General features: G+C 22.4%; 6 protein-coding genes across 6 annotated transcripts; 3 read left to right on the forward strand and 3 right to left on the reverse strand.

The window, feature by feature from the left end:
• Nucleotides 1–200: 200 nt before the first annotated feature.
• PVVCY_0101420 (fam-a protein) lies at nt 201–1631 on the reverse strand (the record flags this gene model as incomplete). The annotated part of the gene is made up of 6 exons (XM_037634194.1): nt 201–224; nt 352–582; nt 676–779; nt 948–1017; nt 1110–1347; nt 1501–1631. The coding sequence occupies 6 exons, from the start codon at nt 1629–1631 to the stop codon at nt 201–203; spliced, it is 798 nt and encodes a 265-aa protein (XP_037490022.1).
• Nucleotides 1632–3209: 1578 nt separating this feature from the next.
• Nucleotides 3210–4704, reverse strand: PVVCY_0101430 (fam-a protein; the record flags this gene model as incomplete). Its single annotated transcript, XM_037634199.1, has 6 exons — nt 3210–3284; nt 3422–3652; nt 3747–3850; nt 4022–4091; nt 4186–4423; nt 4577–4704. The coding sequence occupies 6 exons, from the start codon at nt 4702–4704 to the stop codon at nt 3210–3212; spliced, it is 846 nt and encodes a 281-aa protein (XP_037490023.1).
• A 2627-nt stretch (nt 4705–7331) lies between these two features.
• PVVCY_0101440 (erythrocyte membrane antigen 1) lies at nt 7332–8106 on the forward strand (the record flags this gene model as incomplete). The annotated part of the gene is made up of 2 exons (XM_037634204.1): nt 7332–7460; nt 7600–8106. 2 exons carry the CDS (start codon nt 7332–7334, stop codon nt 8104–8106), a joined length of 636 nt encoding a protein of 211 aa, XP_037490024.1.
• A 3026-nt stretch (nt 8107–11132) lies between these two features.
• Nucleotides 11133–13700, forward strand: PVVCY_0101450 (CIR protein PIR protein; the record flags this gene model as incomplete). The annotated part of the gene is made up of 3 exons (XM_008628530.2): nt 11133–11147; nt 11283–13343; nt 13425–13700. 3 exons carry the CDS (start codon nt 11133–11135, stop codon nt 13698–13700), a joined length of 2352 nt encoding a protein of 783 aa, XP_008626752.2.
• A 1538-nt stretch (nt 13701–15238) lies between these two features.
• Nucleotides 15239–16342, forward strand: PVVCY_0101460 (PIR protein CIR protein; the record flags this gene model as incomplete). The annotated part of the gene is made up of 3 exons (XM_008628531.2): nt 15239–15271; nt 15398–16144; nt 16250–16342. The coding sequence occupies 3 exons, from the start codon at nt 15239–15241 to the stop codon at nt 16340–16342; spliced, it is 873 nt and encodes a 290-aa protein (XP_008626753.2).
• An 898-nt stretch (nt 16343–17240) lies between these two features.
• PVVCY_0101470 (fam-a protein) lies at nt 17241–18698 on the reverse strand (the record flags this gene model as incomplete). Its single annotated transcript, XM_008628532.2, has 6 exons — nt 17241–17327; nt 17486–17704; nt 17807–17916; nt 18031–18100; nt 18190–18415; nt 18568–18698. 6 exons carry the CDS (start codon nt 18696–18698, stop codon nt 17241–17243), a joined length of 843 nt encoding a protein of 280 aa, XP_008626754.2.
• Between the last annotated feature and the right edge of the window lie 1137 nt (nt 18699–19835).

The following is a 19835-nucleotide window of genomic DNA, read 5'->3' on the forward strand; positions in this document are numbered from 1 at the left end:
CATAAACAAATTATATACAAAAAAAAACATTCTTAAAACTAAAAAAATTTTATGATTATAATTTAAAGCGGCCATTATACATAGAAGAAATTGTTTTGTTAGTATAAATCTTCTAATATTACGATGCGGAAATATATATATATATATGTTTATTTATGAAGTGACAAATAACCTAGAGCTGTTTCAATAATGCATTTTTGTTAAATGGTACAATATTTATTAATCTACGAAAAAAAAACATAAATGGATGGATATATAAAACGTTTAATTTTTTTGTGAATTATAAATATGTACATTTATTTAAACAATTGTTGAGAATTATCATGTTATTAAAATTTGTATATTGCTTACAGATTCGATATAGGTGATTTCAATTATATTGCCTTTTTTTTCAACAATGTATCCAGCTATGTTAACAAACGTTTTTTCCAATTCCCCTTTTCTAATATCATCTTCCGCATCAATGTCAATTTTGAATAAATTTGCATTTTTTACGATTTCGTTTTTATATTTATCATTGGAAGGATTGTGATCATTTATATCTGCTGAAACCCTGACAACTATAGTTCTGTCTTTTGACATCTATAAAATTAATAAAAATATATTGCATAAATTATTGTGAATAATATGAAAAATATGATTTATAATGAAACAAAAAAGGAAATGTTTCCTTACTTCAACATATGCAGCTAAAGCATAAAAATATTTCTGACGGTTCTTGGAATTATCTTTGTAACGTTGTTGTATAATTACTAAAGTTGGATTGTACACACGGACAACTATTCAAAAAAAAATAATTTGCATTATGTAAATTAAAATATTATGAATTTGAATATGTGGGAAGCAATAAATAGTATCATATAACAATGCAAATAACAAATAACGAAATCCCGAATAAATAGTAACAATAATACACTAATTTGACTAATTATTTATGTTTTCCATACTTTTAAAAGAGCTAATATTTAAAAAAATGGCATAATCAGGATCCCATGCCATGTTTATTATTTCATTATACTAATGGAAACAAAGAGAAATATATATATATATTATAATAATTTTTTATTTTAATTTGGTTTATAACTTTAATATAGTTCGTTAATTGATACCTCATAGGATGTATTAGCTACATAATGGGTTTTTTTAATATCTAGATCGCCGTATTTTTTTTTTTTAAATAAAAGCAAAATACTATTAGAATCTCTTTCATAAACTTCATAATCATCTATATTTGCAGCATGATATTCTAAAGCTTCCACAGCTTCGTTTATAACTTCACCTGCTTTTATAGCTTCTTCTGGATTGCTACATAATAGGTGCTTGTTTTTTTCATATATTTCTTCTAGACTGTCATTGATAAAAATTGACATATTTTTTGTGGGTAAAAAAATAAAGGTATTATGTTTATATTATAACATTATTTCGTTGATGTATATTTAATATTTTCATAATGAAACATGTAATATATAGTATATTATATATAATGTTGTATTTTCTTACGTAAGACATTGATATGTTGATTCGGATGTTGTAGATGTTCTTGGAGCAGGCTCAGATGCAAGGGTTTTATTATTCACATATATGAGTATGGTTAAAAGAAAAAAAACAAATTGAATGTAAAACTTATTCATTTGTGAATTTTACAAGCAAAATATTAAAATATATATTAGTATTTTTTTAATTAAAAATTAACAACTCAAAAAATAGCATATGCATAATTAAAATTAAAACAAATAATTTTCACCAATAAAGGATAAAAAACAAATATTTATTTAAAAAAAATACAAATTATTATTTAAACGCCAAATTTATAAGTTTAATACATTTTGTATTTAACTAATTCAATAACAAAACATGCCAATAATTAGAAACATTCATAAATAATGAATATCGAAAATATTATGATTCATAATTTGATTAATATTATAATATCTAAAAACAAATAACTTTAATTATATAAATGACATTTTTAGTATATAGAATTATGAATACAGAGTTTTATATTTTTATAATTGATTAAGCTTAATTTAAAACTTATAAAATATCCCATTATGTATAGGGATCACATAATACTATATTTATATAGAGAGAAAAAATATGTGGTGTTTTTTACCTAATATAAAATCAATCATTTATGATAAAAATATAAAATTAAGAAAATAATATGAAAAGATTGTATTTGTTTTAATATAATTATATATATTTACATTAGCAATTATATTCAAATAATTGTTTTGATATATTTTCCCATTTGTTTTACAAATTTCTTTGGTAACGGTATTTTTTAATATAATGCATATATTGTATTTTTAAATATTAAAATAATTAATTTAATCTGAGTAATGCAGTAGTTAATTATATATATATTATTAATACTACTACAATAAAATATTTTTTACCTCATCATAATAGTATGCTAAAATTTATATTGTGAGAATCACATATTTTATGATTTTCTTGTCCTTTTAACCTATATTTTATTAAATAAAATTTTTCTAGCAAAATTGAAAATTTTATAAAAATTTATTTATTGGTATTAATATTAAGATCCATCCTTTTTTATAAGTTAATACAAATATATAAGTTTCCTTTTAATGGTAAAACAAAGTATATACAAAATTTAAAAAATATAAAAATAAAATAATGAAACATAAAGTTGTAAAATCATGAAATACGTATAATTATTTATTTTTTAATTTTATTATTCTTGGTGCCGAGTTTTTTATCCTTTGTGGATCATGTATTTTCATTATGAGGCAAGATTATGTTTATGGGGTATATGTTTGTTCATTATATCGGCTGTCTGTTAGGGTTCGGGGATATTATAATTTAATTTTTTATAATTTTATGATATTTTTATCTGTAAATGCTGATTAAATATATGTACCATCCCGTATGTTTAACCTAGGGATGAAATCCAAATATGGGACCAAAAAAGGGATATACCTATTAATATGAAAGAAATATCATCGATAATAGATCTTCATAAATAATAACGGTTATGTTTTTAGTATTCACACAATTAATACACATAGATGTATCCTAATATTAAAAGGCATAAACAAATTATATACAAAAAAAGCATTCTTAAAACTAAAAAACATTTTATGGTTGTAATTTAAAGCGACCATTATGCATGGAAATAAATTGGTGTATTAACAGGAATCTTCTAATATTACAGTTCTAAAAAACATATATGAAATATATGCTTATTTACGAACGAAATAATAATCAAAAAGTTTTCCAACAATGAATTCTTGATAAATGGTAGCATGTCCATCGATCTAAGAAAAAAAACATAAATGGATGAATATATAAAATGTTTAATTTTTTTGCAAATTATAGTATATATTAAAATATGTACATTTGTTTAAACAATTGTTGAGAATTATCATGTTATTAAAATTTGTATAATGCTTACAGATTCGATATAGGTGATTTCAGATTTATCGTTTTTTTTTTCAATGAGGTATCCTGCTATGTTAACAAACGCTTTTTTTAATGTTCCATTTCTAATATCATCTTCAGAATCAATGTCGATTTTGAATAAGTTTGCGTTTTCTATTATTTTGTTTTGATACTCGTCCTCGGAAGGGTTGTGATCATTTATATTTGCTGAAGTCATGACAATTATAGTTTTGTTTTCCGATATCTACAAAATTAATGAAAGTGTATTTGAATAAATTGCGTGTCACAATATGAGAAATACGATCTATAATGAAACAAAAAAGGAAGGACTTCCTTACTTGAGCTCTTTTGACTAAAGCATAAAAATATTTCTGACGAGATAGAATTTTTTTGTCGTAACGTTGTTGTATTATTACTAAACTTGGATCGTACACACGGACAACTATTCAAAAAAAATAATAATTTTGCATTATGTAAATAAAAACATTATGAATTTGAATATATGGGAAGCAATAAATAGTATCATATAACGATGGTAATAACAAATAACGAAATGCCGAATAAATAGTAACAATAATATGCTAATTTGAATAATTGCTTATGTTTTGTATACTTTTAACAGAGCCGTTATTGAAAGGACTTTCATGTTTAGGATCCCATATCTCGTTTATTAGTTCATCATACTAATGGAAATAAAGAGAAATATATATATATTATAATAATAATTTTTTAATTTTAATTTGATTTATAACTTTAATATTAGTCGTTAATTGGTACCTTATTGGGATCATAATCTGTATAAAAAACTTTTTCAATATCTGTCTCGTCTTTATGCTTTTTTTTATATAAAGAGATACGAAGAGAAGGATCTGTTCTATAAGATGTATAATCATTTTTACTTGTAGCATGTTTTTCTAAACATTTTACAGCCTCGGTCATAAGTTCTTGTGCTTTTGTAGTTTCTTCTGGATTGCTACATAATAGGTGCTTGTTTTTTTCATATATTTCTTCTAGACTGTCATTGATAAAAATTGACATATTTTTTGTGGGTAAAAAAATAAAGGTATTATGCTTATATTATAACATTATTTCGATGATGCATATTTAATATTTTCATAATGAAACATGTAATATATAGTATATTATATATAATGTTGTATTTTCTTACGTAGAACAATAAGTTTTGGGTTTGGTTGTATGTTTTATTGGAGCAGGGTCGGTTGCAAATGCTTTATTATTCACATATACGAAAATGCTTAAAAGAAAAAAAACGATTTGGATATAAAATTTGTTCATTTTTGAACTTTATAAACAAGATATTAAAATATATATTAGGATTTTTTTAATTAAAAATTAAAAACTTGAAAAATAGCACATGCATAATTAAAATTAAAACAAATAATTTTCTCCAATAAAGTGTTAAAAACTATTATTTAAATGACAAAATGTATGGTTTTATCATATTTATAAGTTTAAAATATTTTTTATTTAAATAATTCAATCGAAAAACGATGCCGATAACAAAAGCTTTCATAAATAAAGAATATCGAAAATATTATGATTCATAATTTAATTAATATTATAATATCTAAAAATAAATAACTTTAATTATATAAATGGCATTTTTAATATATAGCATTTATGAATACATAGTTTTATATTTTTATAATTGATTAAGCTCAATTTAAAATTTATAAAAGATCAATTCATATGAAATTACAATATACCTACATTAATAATTATATTAAAATAATTGTTTTACTATTTTTTTCACTTGTTTTACAAAATCTCTTTGATAATGCTATTTTTTAATATAAAGCATGTCTATTTATTTTTGAATATTAAAACAATTAATTTAATCTGGAGAGTGAAGTTAATTTTATACATTATTAATACTACTATAATAACAATATTTTTTGCCTCATCAAATAATAGTATGCTAAAATTTATATTATGAGAATCACATATTTTATGATTTTCTTGTCTTTTTAACCTATATTTTATTAAATAAAAATTTACTAGCAAAATTCTTATTATAAAAATTTTTATTGGTAGGAATATTGACATCTATGTTTTTTTATAAATTATAAATTCCCCTTTAATAGTAAAATAAAGTATATATAAAATTAAAAAAATGGAAATAAAATAATGAAACATAATGCTGTAAAATTAAGAAATATATATGTATACATAAAATTTATTTAGTTTCTAATTGTAATATTCTTGATGCCGAAGTGTTTATGTTTTATGGGTCAAGGTTGTGTATTATGGGTTATTGTTTTGTTCACTGTATCTGTGTTTTGAGCTAGGATTCTGAGTATATTATAATATAATTTTTTATAGTTTGATAATATTTTGGGTCTGTAAATGTTGATAAAATATATTTACCATTCCCGTATGTTTAATCTCGAAATTATGTCTAAATATGCAACCCCAAATGGTATAGCCATTAATATGAAAGGGATCGCATAATATATTTTCCATGCGCTATAATATTTTCATCTAATTCGTTCATATATATTAAATGTGGCAACATTATAATTTCACATTTTATATTTTATTGGTAATTTTTGGAGAACTATATATAAAAACCCTTATTATTTATTATGTAGACTTGGTAATCAGGGACTATATTGAATCATGAATAAACCAATATGCCGATAATATAAAAGTTTAAATTAACATTAAAAAAATACCTATATGTTTTAACATATTCTGATATTATTTAATTTTAATATAACTCACATAATATATTATTTTAATATAATATATGATTTGAATATAATTACTTGCACATAGTATGTTAATGGGTAAGGGGGGCTATTTAATTATATATATCATAATATGTTCATTTTATGAATATTTTTATTTAACAAAACCTCTTATTTGTACGACACATTTTTTAATTTATATTATAGTTTCCCCAATAAAACAGTAATAAACGTTTTATATATGACGTTGTAAAATTACAATCGGATTAAAACGTATATTTTATAATATTAATGAAATAAATTTTTATATATTTTAATATACAATTATAAGTTGCAGATACCCAAATATAAATCAAGATTCAACAAAGCAGCATTATTTATAATATAGCAAATATTTATGAAAGTACTTTTTTTAATGTCTAAAAAAACATATAGTAATAAAAAAGTATATTATAAGAAATTATTTCATTATTTTATGTTGTTAAAATTTTAATTTATATTAATAAAAATAGTGTCACAAGTTTTTATTTATTTGACATAAATATATAATATTAAATTATCATCTACCAATTTATAATATTTATGGTTGAGACATATTATATTTTAAAACAGTTCAAATGAACAGATTATGGTCATGCAATCAAATATAGCCCTAAACCATCCATGTAGAAAAAACCATAAATATTTTATATAGTTGTATTTTTTTCTAAAAATATAATAAAAACTGTTTTTTATATTTTTATTTAATTTTTACGTAATTAAATTTATTTATATAAAGTAATAAAAATATAATATTTTTTTAATTATAAAAAACATTTATAAAACAGTTGTTAAGGTTTAATAGAATTAATCATATTCAAATATTAAAATATAATAATTAAATATTATTTTTTATGTAATAATTATATTTGTTTTTTATTTTTTTTAGTGCTTTATAATATAAATTTTTAAACTTTTACTATTTTTTAATCCATCAAAATGTTTGCTTAAGTCTATATATATATGTTATATTGTAATATCAATATTAACTTCAAATTACTAAAATATATATATTGTTTTTGTACTTTCCCAATAGTATATGTATAAGTCACTGTATTTGAAGTGGGCACCTATATAATAGAATCTCGGAATCTTATATTTAATTATATTTAAGTTGGAAATAATACAAAATATGTTTTATATATGTATAATTTCAAATAAGCACTACTGAAAATGAAGGTAATATCATTAGGCATAATTTCCTCAATAATATTTAGTATAGTTTTAGCAAAAAAGAGTTTGGATTCAGAGTCCACCACGGGGTGCGTAATATACGAAAAAACGACAAAAATAGATCATATTGTATATGCTTATATTAATTGTTTTAATTAATTTTGTATATAAATGTAACAATAAATTAGCATAGAAATATTTGATATATTTTTAATTTTATTATTTTTTTTAGTTTGGGTTCTGTAGAAGAAAATCAAAGAAATCCTAGAAAACATCAGTTCAAGATGTGAAACCCTTTAACTCTAACATTCCAGGTATCAATTTTATAGATGAATTCGAACCAATAACGTTAGAACCTCCAAAAGGACGTAAAAGTATGTTATCTGAACCCTTTATCTCAGAAACCGATGGTACTGTTACTGATAAAGTGACAGGATTTTTAATTAGAGAAAAAAATTCTAGTGTATCAGGATGGTATATTAGACCATATGAAGAAGATTATAAAGATATGATTATGGTTAATTTTGTGCCTCTTAGGGGATATTATCAACACGAACAACAGAACGTACATAATCAATATGGGGTCTCTCCTTCAGTACCTAAGATGTCTGAAAAACAAAAATTAAGTACAATAAATGAAGAGATCTCAAATACGGTACATGATGATGACGAAAGCACGATACTTGGGGATGACGACTTTACTCTAAATGTATATGAAGAAATAGATGCAGAACTTGTATCATGTTTCGGAGATGAAGAAAATAGAAATGAATAGAATGCTGAAGAATGAAATAAAATAACCGAATAAATAATGAATAAAGTAAATATGAAGTAATATAGCCCTAAAAATCATTATTGATAAATCACAATGAACAAAAAGCGAAGACATTATATAAATATGTTTTTTTATGGAATAATAATAGTAATAAGGAAACGATTATGTGTTTGCAAATGTTTCAAGTTATACACTTTTTTAATTAATTAAAAAATTATTTTTTGTGTGCCTTTTTTAATTTTAAAAGGGCGTTTTCTTATATGCATTCTAAACATATCCTATATATTATTTTAGTAGGGTTTGTTTTTGTGCATACCATTTTTTTAATATATTTATATTTTGTCATTATTTTTAAATGCATTTGAATGCTATAAATGTTTAGTTTGATTCTCATGTAAAATTGTGCAATTAAATATATTGCGAGTTTGTTATTTTTTAAAATTATTAAACAATAAAACATATAATAGTATAAATTTAATTTAATGATTATGTCTCATCATATAATTTGATAGAATTACGATTCCCATTTAACTATGGACAATCCAATTATGAATATAGGAATGTTATATATATTCCTTGATATTCTGTTATATGATAATACACTTGTTGCAATTCTTTCATAGTTATCGATTAATAATATAGTCTCGATTTTAAACAAATATATGATATTTCTTTTTAAGTAATTAACTACTATAAGTGCTATATGCTTTCTATATATTATAATACCATTCATTTATTTAATAACAAAAAATATTTTAATCGCTATAATTTTGAATATTCATCTACATTACAATATATATTCATATTAATATGTGTCTTTTAATATTAATTAAATATATGACCAATATATAATAAATAGCCATAAACTATATATGCATGGAATATCGATCAGGAATGAACAATATAACATCATCTATAAAATGCCTTTTATGCATCTAATATTTTTAATAACAAAGTAAAGATTGAACTATATATGCAATATTTTTTAAGTTTTAATTGTAGTTACTACTTCCTTTGTATTTCCTTTACAATTTTGTTAAAATTAATTAGTATTAATAGAAATAGTTTTATAATCTTTTGTTTGTTTATTATAAAGTCATAATAATAGATTAATCATTATTAATTTTTAAGCTTATAGTTTTGAGGTATAAATAAATTATATTTTAAAAAGTTAATATATTGCATAAAAGAATATTGTTAAAATTTCATATAATATTTTGTTTTAATAATTTTTATAATAATTAAAAAAATTAGGTATATAGGATTAGGGCTATTATTATATGCCTATACCTATACATATAAAATAGTAAAATATTCTAACGATAACTAATATTTAAATACTATTTTATGTAAAAACATCATATAATTATATATTAATACAAATTATATATAAAAATTATAATAATAAATTTTCTTTGAACTAACAATATTTATATTAGGAGGGTATATATATACAAGCTTGTATATTTATATTTTAAATATATTGTTATTACAGAATAATATGCATGCTCTAAAATGTTATAATTTAAAACAATATAGCAAGGAAAAATATTAATTGGTTTAAAGTATTTCTCTTGAGTGCATTAATTATCTCATTGTAGTATGCAGTGATATATCAGTAGCAATAATAATAGTAATAATAATGGGCTAGTATGTTACTAAATATGACCAAGTATATTATGTTTATTTGATACACCAGATGGATATAAATTCATTATATATATTATTAAACCGGTGATAATATTAAAATTGTATTCAAACAAGACCAAATGAAATATTATAACATTTATTTAAGTAAGCCTTAATATGATCATATTAGGATTAACAATGTCGAGCAAGATAACATTAATTTATTAATAGTTCTATAGTTTTCATTAAAAATACAACCATTTCATTATAGAAATAAATAAAATATTATCACAAAATATGCAATACATATGTTTAGGTTATAAGTACAGATGTGTAGTTAAAGTAGTAACCCATGTTATATTGCTTCTTAAATTAATTAATTATTTCAACCAAAGTGTGAATACAATTCTAAAATTAAAAATTAATATGCTAAATTATATTTATTTTCTTTATTGCTTAAAATATATTTATTAATCATTTATACATTAAATATACGATAAAAATGAAAATAATAATGTACATTTTATATATACTAACTATTATCCTAAAACTAATTATATCCATTATTCATTTTAATTGCAATAGCTCAATTAACCTAATTTGTATATTATGTGTTTTTAATTTAAAAAATTAGATAAGATATGCACTCAAAACTATTCATTAATGATATTTATAAATAAAGAAATGCTAACACATATGCAAAGTTATTACATATTATAAAATGAATTATTAATTTATATATATTAATTAAGGATATTATATGTCATATGTTTAGAAAAAGAAAATATTAAATTTGAATACAAATTGTGTTTTATATTTATTAGAAATAATATGAAAGGTGTAATATTTCACGTTTAATAATAACGTATATTAATAAATGGCATTCAAATAATGCGGTACAAATACATTTTTAACAATTATAGTAATAACACATTTCTAATTCTTTATATATTTATAATAATATAAAATCGATGGCATCTTTACTATAAATATAGAGAATTCATAATTCTATATACATGAGCGTGTAATAATTATGGGGCATGCTTTATTTAAACACATTAAAAGTCTACACAAAATTATACAATGAAGGTATTCCGAATATTATTAAGAGTAGCGATATTTCGCATACGATAAAAATGTTTCAAACAAGTCACAAAATAAGGATGCTTATCTAAAATGCAATAAAAGATAATATAAGTTTTATTTCATTATATTATTGTATATTGATTTAAAATTAATATTATTATTGAGAATAATACTAATAACGGGTTTACTACTGAAAATTTTATATAGAGGAATCAAGACATTGTTTAACCTATTTTGTTTCAGCATATATATTTTATTTAAAAACAATATGATGACAATTGATCTAAAAATTAAAACATAACTCAATTATAATGGAAGCATATGCGGTAAATACAATTTTTTAAATAAAAATGATTTATTATATTTCAGGGTGTATATGAGCTATTAATTATCATTAACTTCATTTTAATAACTTTTTTGTTAATAAATGTTTTATTAATTTTTTAAAAACATTTTCTTAGTTTAATTTATTTCGTGAAGTTGATGAACTTTTTGAAAGTAAGTCTGTTAATGTGAGCAAATTTTACAATGACAAAAGAGTGACCCAATATTGCCCTGAACAGAATGGTGGATATAAAAGTTGTTATAGTGATTATGAAAGAATCAACGCTATTGGTACATATGTATTTATGGAATTAATTAGCAAAAATAAAATTTTAAATGGAAGCAATGATGAAAGACATCTTAGTTATTTTATAATGTGGATAAGCCATATATTATACAGGAAATTCGAAAATAACACCTTTACTTTAAATTCGATTTATGAAAAACATTTAAAGAATAATGTTGGAAATTTTAATTATTGGAACCTTTTACAAAATAAAAAGTACCTGACAAATTCTAATATTGCGATTATGAATATTCTTTACCTTTTATTTCAGCAAATTTCTGATACAATTAAGGTATATCAAACAAAAGGCATACAATCACACGAATATACAAGCAAGACCTTTGAATTCTATCTTACATATGATAAACTTTCTAAACATATTAATCGTTGTGGCCCGTATCGTGAATTATTGAATCATTTAATAACAACATATAACAGCTTTATAAAAACTGCTAAAACTGAAAATATCCATGGGACTCATATAGTTAATGATCTTATGGAACTTTCACCGATAGAAAAAAAGTTTGGACAGAAATTCAGCAGTAATGGATGCAAAAAAATACATAAAAAATTAATGAATAATAGTTCCAAGCTTATAAAAATGGGAAATAACATGTTATTTGATTATGCAAAAAGAAAAATCCAGGGCACACCTAATTCAATAGAACCTAAAGATACGGGATATTATTATTTTCATGGTCATAATTATGATGATGTTAGTGACGATAATGATGATGATGTTAGTGACGATAATGATGATGATGTTATTGACGGTGATGATGATGATATTGTTGACTTGGGAAATAATGATATTCCAACAAATTTATCAAATCAAGAACAAAATGGCCAGCAAGGGGCATCAACAGCTTCAAACCCAGCATCTGAAAAATTACCACCTACACCACCACAAGCACCTCAAAAATCAGATGCTTCTAAAATTGAGAAAACGAATTCAGGCACTCAGAAAGGGAATTCGGATAGTGAAGGTGGTGGATCAGGTAGTGGAGCAAGTGGAACAGGAAGTGGAAAAGGAGACACAAAACGGGAATCAGGATCCCCAGATAGTGGAACGTCTAGTGTACAAAATGATCAAGGAGGATCACTTGGTGGATCAGGCAGTCAAAAGGATTCAAGTAATCAAGGAGGTTCACTTGATGGATCAAAGCCATCAAGGGATCAGGATACAAAACATTCATCAGGAGCATCCAATGGATATTTTCCAAGAAATTGGGGAATGAGTTTGAATCTTATGAGTTATATGCCTAGTGCTTCCGATATATATGAAACTCCAAAGAATATTTTAATAAGTGGCACTAATAAAATCATGAGTGCATATAATAGTGCTAAGGTCATTGTGCAAGATACTTATGATAAAACTCTGGCCACTGTAAAAGAGGCTTATACTGCATCTACTGATTATATTAGTGGTGCTGTTAATAGTATAACTACCCAATTTAATCCATTCGGTACTTCTCAATTAAGTGATGATCAATCTGGATCAGGTGGTTCATGGAATAGTTTGCAAACAGATAATAACCCATTAAAGACACCACTACCACCATCGCCATCACCATCAATAACTTTACCGTTATCTCCATCAGATCCACAAACTCCACCAGATCCATCAGATCCAAAATCAATCGATTCACAGACTAGCACTACACCAATTCAACAAATTGCACCTACTGATGGAAATATTGGATCTCAAACACCACCATCTGGTCAAGGTACATTATCAATTTCTGGTAGTAATCCTTCAAATACAAAAAAAGAAAACGTAATTACTGTAGCAAATGTTAAAATGAAAGAACCTCCATCAATATGGTGTATAGGACCAAATAATAAATGCGACATAACTGGTATTAGTATTATAGTTATTTCAATATTCACTTTTTTAGTAATTATGTATAAGGTAAATAATATGCAATTAGTAAATATAATATATTTAACATTTATTTTCTACATAAATATGATTTCCCCATTTTTATGTTAGTATCTATCACTTGGGTGGACAAGCAAATCGAAGAGAAAAAAAACCATAAAAAAGGTTATAAATTCAATTGGAGGGAAAAGACCGATTCAAATAATTATAAAATCACACGATAGGAACAAAGACCTAAAACCTGTTATAAATTCAGTTGGTAGAAAAAAAGATCCATTATTAAATATATACAAACTTATGCAGGCCGATCCTGTACCATTTATTAATTTATTTTTTTTGTTAATTTTTTTTGTCTATAAAAGAAAAGAAAATTTTTTGGAATTATAAATTTAATTAATAACTTCTATTTTGGAATTAATATTCCATGAATCTTATTTTTAACCTCGATATAATTATTAAAAGTTATAAATAAGTAAATTCGTTTATTACTATTATTATAGGTAAATGAACTCATAAATATAATTAAAAAATATACTTATATAATTATAATATGAATTTATATATAGTTATATATATATATAAAGATGATGTTGTTAGAATGGTTCATTTAATTTTCAATTATATATTTATTTATATAATTTTAAGAATAAAAACATTATTAAAATAATGAATAAATAAAAAATATATTTTTTATAAAATCATTTATTATTGTAAAAATTAATAGTAATATTTTTAAAAATATAATAATTGCCCCCTTTAAATCCTTGTTATATGCTACATACAATTGTTTTCTATAAATATTCGATAAAAAAAAATATATATATCTTTCTAACAATGCCATATTAACATGTATTATTGAATGAATAATAAATCAGTGATATATGATAGTGCATTACAAAGGTATCAGCGTTATATATTTTGTTAAAGATGCAATTGGGGACATAGGGTTTTATATTATAAAAAATGGGATTGGTGGAGAAAGAGTTAAAGACTCAATTATATTAAATGTCTTTTATTATTCCATATTATCACGTACTATATTATCAGTACTTAGTGAATTGCAACTTTTTAAATTTAAAATAGCATTATTTTATCTTAAGATTTATAATAAATTACTTGGATCATATATATTGATAACTATAACAATAGAATATATAAGATAAATGAGTAATGCATAACATTTAGCGAATATTACATATATATTATAAGAGCAAATATATTTATTTTGTCATCTCAAACTGCAATATAACAATCTAATTACACATATTTTTATGTTATACTATAAAATTTGCATCAATACTTATTTATGTATTATATATTTAATATTTACTAAGTATTATTTTAAAAATTGTTTGTATTCAAAGATTTATTTAACCTTATAAATAGCTCAATAAATACGGTTTCAGTGCTAATTGTTTGTTTTAAAGCGTAGAAACGATGCTCAAAATATATTATAAAATATCCCAATATGTTATATTTCTAAATTGAAGTATATAAGATTAAAAATAAAGTTATTGAACACATTAAAATCGGACATGAATTTATCTATATTAAATAAAAATAATATTAAAATTATGTATATGCAATTAAAAATGGAACAATCCAACGCATTTTGTAAATGTTATAACTTTAGAAAGAATATATATTATAAGAAACTATATAAACATGTAATATATCGTATTAAATAACTATTTATATATTTTTAAGGATTATAGTAATAATAGCATTTTTTGTATAAATGGATCATATATACATATGGCAATAGTATATTAACCAACTCTCCATTTAAGGTAATTTAGATAATTGCCATAAAATAAGTATAGCATGTTTAACGAAATATAATTGCTATGCAATGAGATTAAATAGATACACCAAATATTTACGTAATATATATAAATATTATTATCCCTTATAATCTTCAAATTATGGCAAGTTCATGCTATTATTTTAAGGATGTGGTATACAATTTTTTAAATAAAATATTTTCTTCGCATGTGTTTTATATGTTGTATCTCCCATAAATTATATTAATTTTCATTTATATTAATACGTTTTTTTGTTTAATTCATAAAATATATTTGTAGTCTAGTGAATTTAAAAAGATCGATAAAAATGTTGGTGTGGAGAACGGTGGAAATGTTGAATATGTTAGAGAACTAATCTTTAACTATTGTCCTTACAATAGTATCTATAAAAGTGCTTATTGTAATAATTATTTTGAAAAGGCTAATTCTGGTGTTATTTATTTCCTAGAAACGTTAAAGGAAAAGTTTGATTCAAAATATGATAAACTTGCCGAATACGCTATTTTATTGTTATGTTATAAACTAAATGAACATTCAGAACATATATATAAATCCGCCAATTTAAATAAATTTTATACTGATCATATAGAAAAAAATAAGTATTATAATAATAAAATAAATGAGAATGGTCCGAGTTATAAGGATATTATAGATAAAAAAAAAGATTTGATGAATATGAATATTAAAGAAATATTAAAATTTTATGAAGCATTAAAAACCTTATGTAACATGTATGATGACTGTAATAAAACCACCTTAGATTGCAATAATTGTTCGGAAAATGCTAAAACGTTTGCTAATCAATTTAAAGAACTCAATAAAGATTCTAAGAATATAGATAACATTTCATATAGTCAAATGTTATCTACATTATCAAATGATTATGATAATTTAAAATATATATATGATAATAATAAATGTCCCAATTCTCCACCTCTTCCAATGATAAAAACCCCATCAAGCAAATTCCTTCCAGCTTTATCGACATTTTCTGTAATACCAGTTTTCTTAGGAGTTGCTTATAAGGTAAATAATAAGGAATTAAAAACTATAATATTTAAATTATATTTTTGTGATCCGTTATATGGGTTTATCAAAAAATATATAATAATTTTACCATTTTTATATTAGTATTCATTATTTGGAATTGATAAACTATTTCAAAGACAATATATAAGAAAAAAACTTAACAAACTAAAGAAGAAAATGAAACTTAATATATGATTCGAAGAGTAGTGATTATTCCAGGAACAGTAATAACGACTGATATATGTTTAGTAACTGTCTATTTGGAAATAAGTAATTTTTGACGATATTTTTTAACGATATTTTTTGAGTTTCTAAAAGCATATAAATAATATAATCAATGAAATATAAAGGTATTATGTATATTATTGGATTTTTGTACAGTTTTTACATATTTTTTGTATAATTTTTATGTTATGGATCAGGGTTAAGTTGTGTTTTGTGGAACCCATATATGGGTTAAGGTTATGTACTACATTATATTTGATTTTGTATAATTTTTAATAATATTTATTGTTTAACAAATTGTTTTAAACATATATAAGAAATAAGCTATTAAAAGTGATAGAATAAGTTGTAGTTTTTAATATTTATATTAGTATTGATTATTTTGATTCTACAAAGGCTTTCAAAGACAAACTTTAAGGAACAAAATATAAATGTAATAGTAAATGATAAGTATATTTATTTGAGGATAACGATCGATATATTTTATGATATTTCTATATTGACAGACAATTAATTATTAAAAAGTTTTAAGTTTTATAATAATAATAAAAATAATAAGCGTATGAAAGATAAATTTTGAACGTAAAAAAATGATCGAAGTAACATAAAGGGCAATGATATAGAAAAAATAACTAAAATATAGCCTTGATTATTTAATTTGACCGCAAACTTAAATACAAGGCATATATTTTAATACAAAAGGAGTGTGAAATTACATATTAAGTAATAATTTTTAAAAAGATCAAAATGGTGTGATGGTAATTTTAATAGCCATTACACACAATGACAAATTAATTTTATTAATATATGTATCACAATATTAAATTGTTGAAAGATTTTTACTTGTGGGATATTGTTGTTTACTAGATCAAATGCGCTTTGCTAATCTTAGAATATTTCTATATGTTATATTTCTATATCTTTTATCGGCGGCGGAATTGTCATGCTCAAAAATCTACGAAAAAAAATGGATAAATATATAAAATATCTCAATATTTTGTGTGGGAATATGATGAAATATATGATTTATATAGAAACTAAATTTTTGATAAATGTTAAAATGAGAAAAATGAAAAAAAAGTGATTATGTTATTATTTTTTGATATTGCTTACAGCGTTGATATAAGTAACTTCAACGTCATCGTCGCGTTTTTTAATTATAAACCCGGATAGGTTATTAGCCAATTTGGTTAACGCTTCCTCAGCACCAATGCCTGTTTCGATTGGTTGTGTATTTTCTAATATTTCTTTCATATTAGGTTCATCATTGATTTCACCGAGATAATTTAAAATTCTTGAAGGACAAACAATTACAGCTATGTCATCTGATTGCTATAAAATTGATGAATAAAACATATATGTATTGTGTAAATTATTGTATAATAATATAAACAACAGAATTTTTATAGGAATAATGGAAAAAAATATGTTTACCTTAACTATTGAAGCTAAAGCATATTTTTTTACAAGGGATCTATAAACAGGATCTCTGTTTTTTTTTTCAACTATGATTAAATATTTGCAGTATATACGAGCAATATTCCCTAAAAAAATGATTATTTTGGAGATATAAATGAAATATTATGAATATAAGAAAATATTAATGAAAATATGTAAATATTGATAAGGAGATATTAAATTTATTATTTTTTATGTACCATTAATAAACTTTTTATATGTTTTTGTGGGATCATTGTAATCCCAGAGATTCCTTAATACATCTTCGTACTAATGAAAAAAACATATGGATAAGTATAATAATGATTATTTAATTTTAAGTTATTTTTATATGTTAAATTCTGTTTGGTATTTGATACTTTAGAGGAAGATGGAATGGTAACATGAAGCTTTCCAATATCTACATTTCCAATTTTCTTAGAATATACAGTTCCGTTTTTATTATCTGTGGAATAGGCCGAATAACCATCCGTATTCTCAGCAAGTTTTAGTAAAAGTTCTGAAGCATCGTTTATATTCTTTAATGCTAGTAAAGCTTCATCAATGTTTTCACATACGATGTTTTTGTGTTTCTTAAATCTTGCGCTAGAAATATTATTGGTGAAAGTGAGATAATTTTTAATGGGTAAAAAAAAAGAAATGAATTTATAATATGGAATTTTGATTATTTAATGATTATGAAGGAATGTGCATGACGAATATGCATATTTATATTATATGTATATATTTTTTCATACTCATTATTTTGGCGGAGGCCAGAGGAATGACTAGCACTATTTCTAGAAGCTTCGCTTGAAATTGCTACATTTTGCATATATCCTGCGAGACTTAAAAGTGCTAAACCAACCTTAACATATACTTTATTCATTTTTGCATTCGATAAGTATAATATTAATTTAAAAAGCGTAAAAACACGCTATATAAGTAGATTTAAAACAGGAGCAAACGAATTCGGAAAGAATTTATAAAAAACTAATAATTATTCAAAAACAAAAAACTAATAATTATTCAAAAACAAAAAACTAATAATTATTCAAAAACAAAAAATTAATAATTATTCAAAAACAAAAAATTAATAATTATTCAAAAACAAAAAATTAATAATTATTCAATAATTAAAAATTAATAATTATTCAATAATTAAAAATTAATAATGATTCAAAAATAAAAAATTAATAATGATTCATGGGTTCATGGTTTATGGTTCATGATTTAGGGCTCAGGGTTTAAGAATATATTTATATTATATTTTTTATAATATTTATTCGTCTATTTAATTTATTTAATATATATAATAAATTATTAAACGAAAAAACGCATATATTTCAACTCCTGTATTTTATTCGCTAAATGAAGCTTAAGTCTGCAATACATAAAAGGGGATAATCGTTAATGTGAAAAGGTGCCAATAAACAAATATATTTTCATGAATTATAACACTAAAATGTAAGTTTTATAACTTAAATATTAAGTATGTTGAAGTATAATCTCGATATTTTGTATTTGATGTTAATTTTGAGTTTGCCATATATATTGAGTCGTGATATTATATATTATAACAGTGTATTATGTAAGAAATGGAAATCACCACATTTGGAATTATATTAACACATATATATAAAATAAATTATGTTTGTTTAACGAATCTTTTTATTTAACAAAATGTTTTATTTGGATGACAAAACATTTGTGATTTAATATTATTTATGAAATTACAAAATTATAATAAGATTAATTTAAAATAATTGTCTAGAATATAGTGGATATGCGTTAATACAGAAATATTGATGATTAATTAATCATATTACTAATATGTAATCGATAATCATAAAATATAGATCGATATTCGATAATACATTTATAAAAAATATGTTTGCATCTAACATTTTTAATAATACAATAAAAACTGAACTATATATACAATAATTTTTATGTTTTATAAATTTGAGGTATAAATAAATTATATTTTAAAATCGTTAAAATAAAAATATAAGTATATTAATAA

This window comes from Plasmodium vinckei (genome assembly GCF_900681995.1).
Source record: "Plasmodium vinckei vinckei genome assembly, chromosome: PVVCY_01".
NCBI classification, from domain to species: domain Eukaryota; phylum Apicomplexa; class Aconoidasida; order Haemosporida; family Plasmodiidae; genus Plasmodium; species Plasmodium vinckei.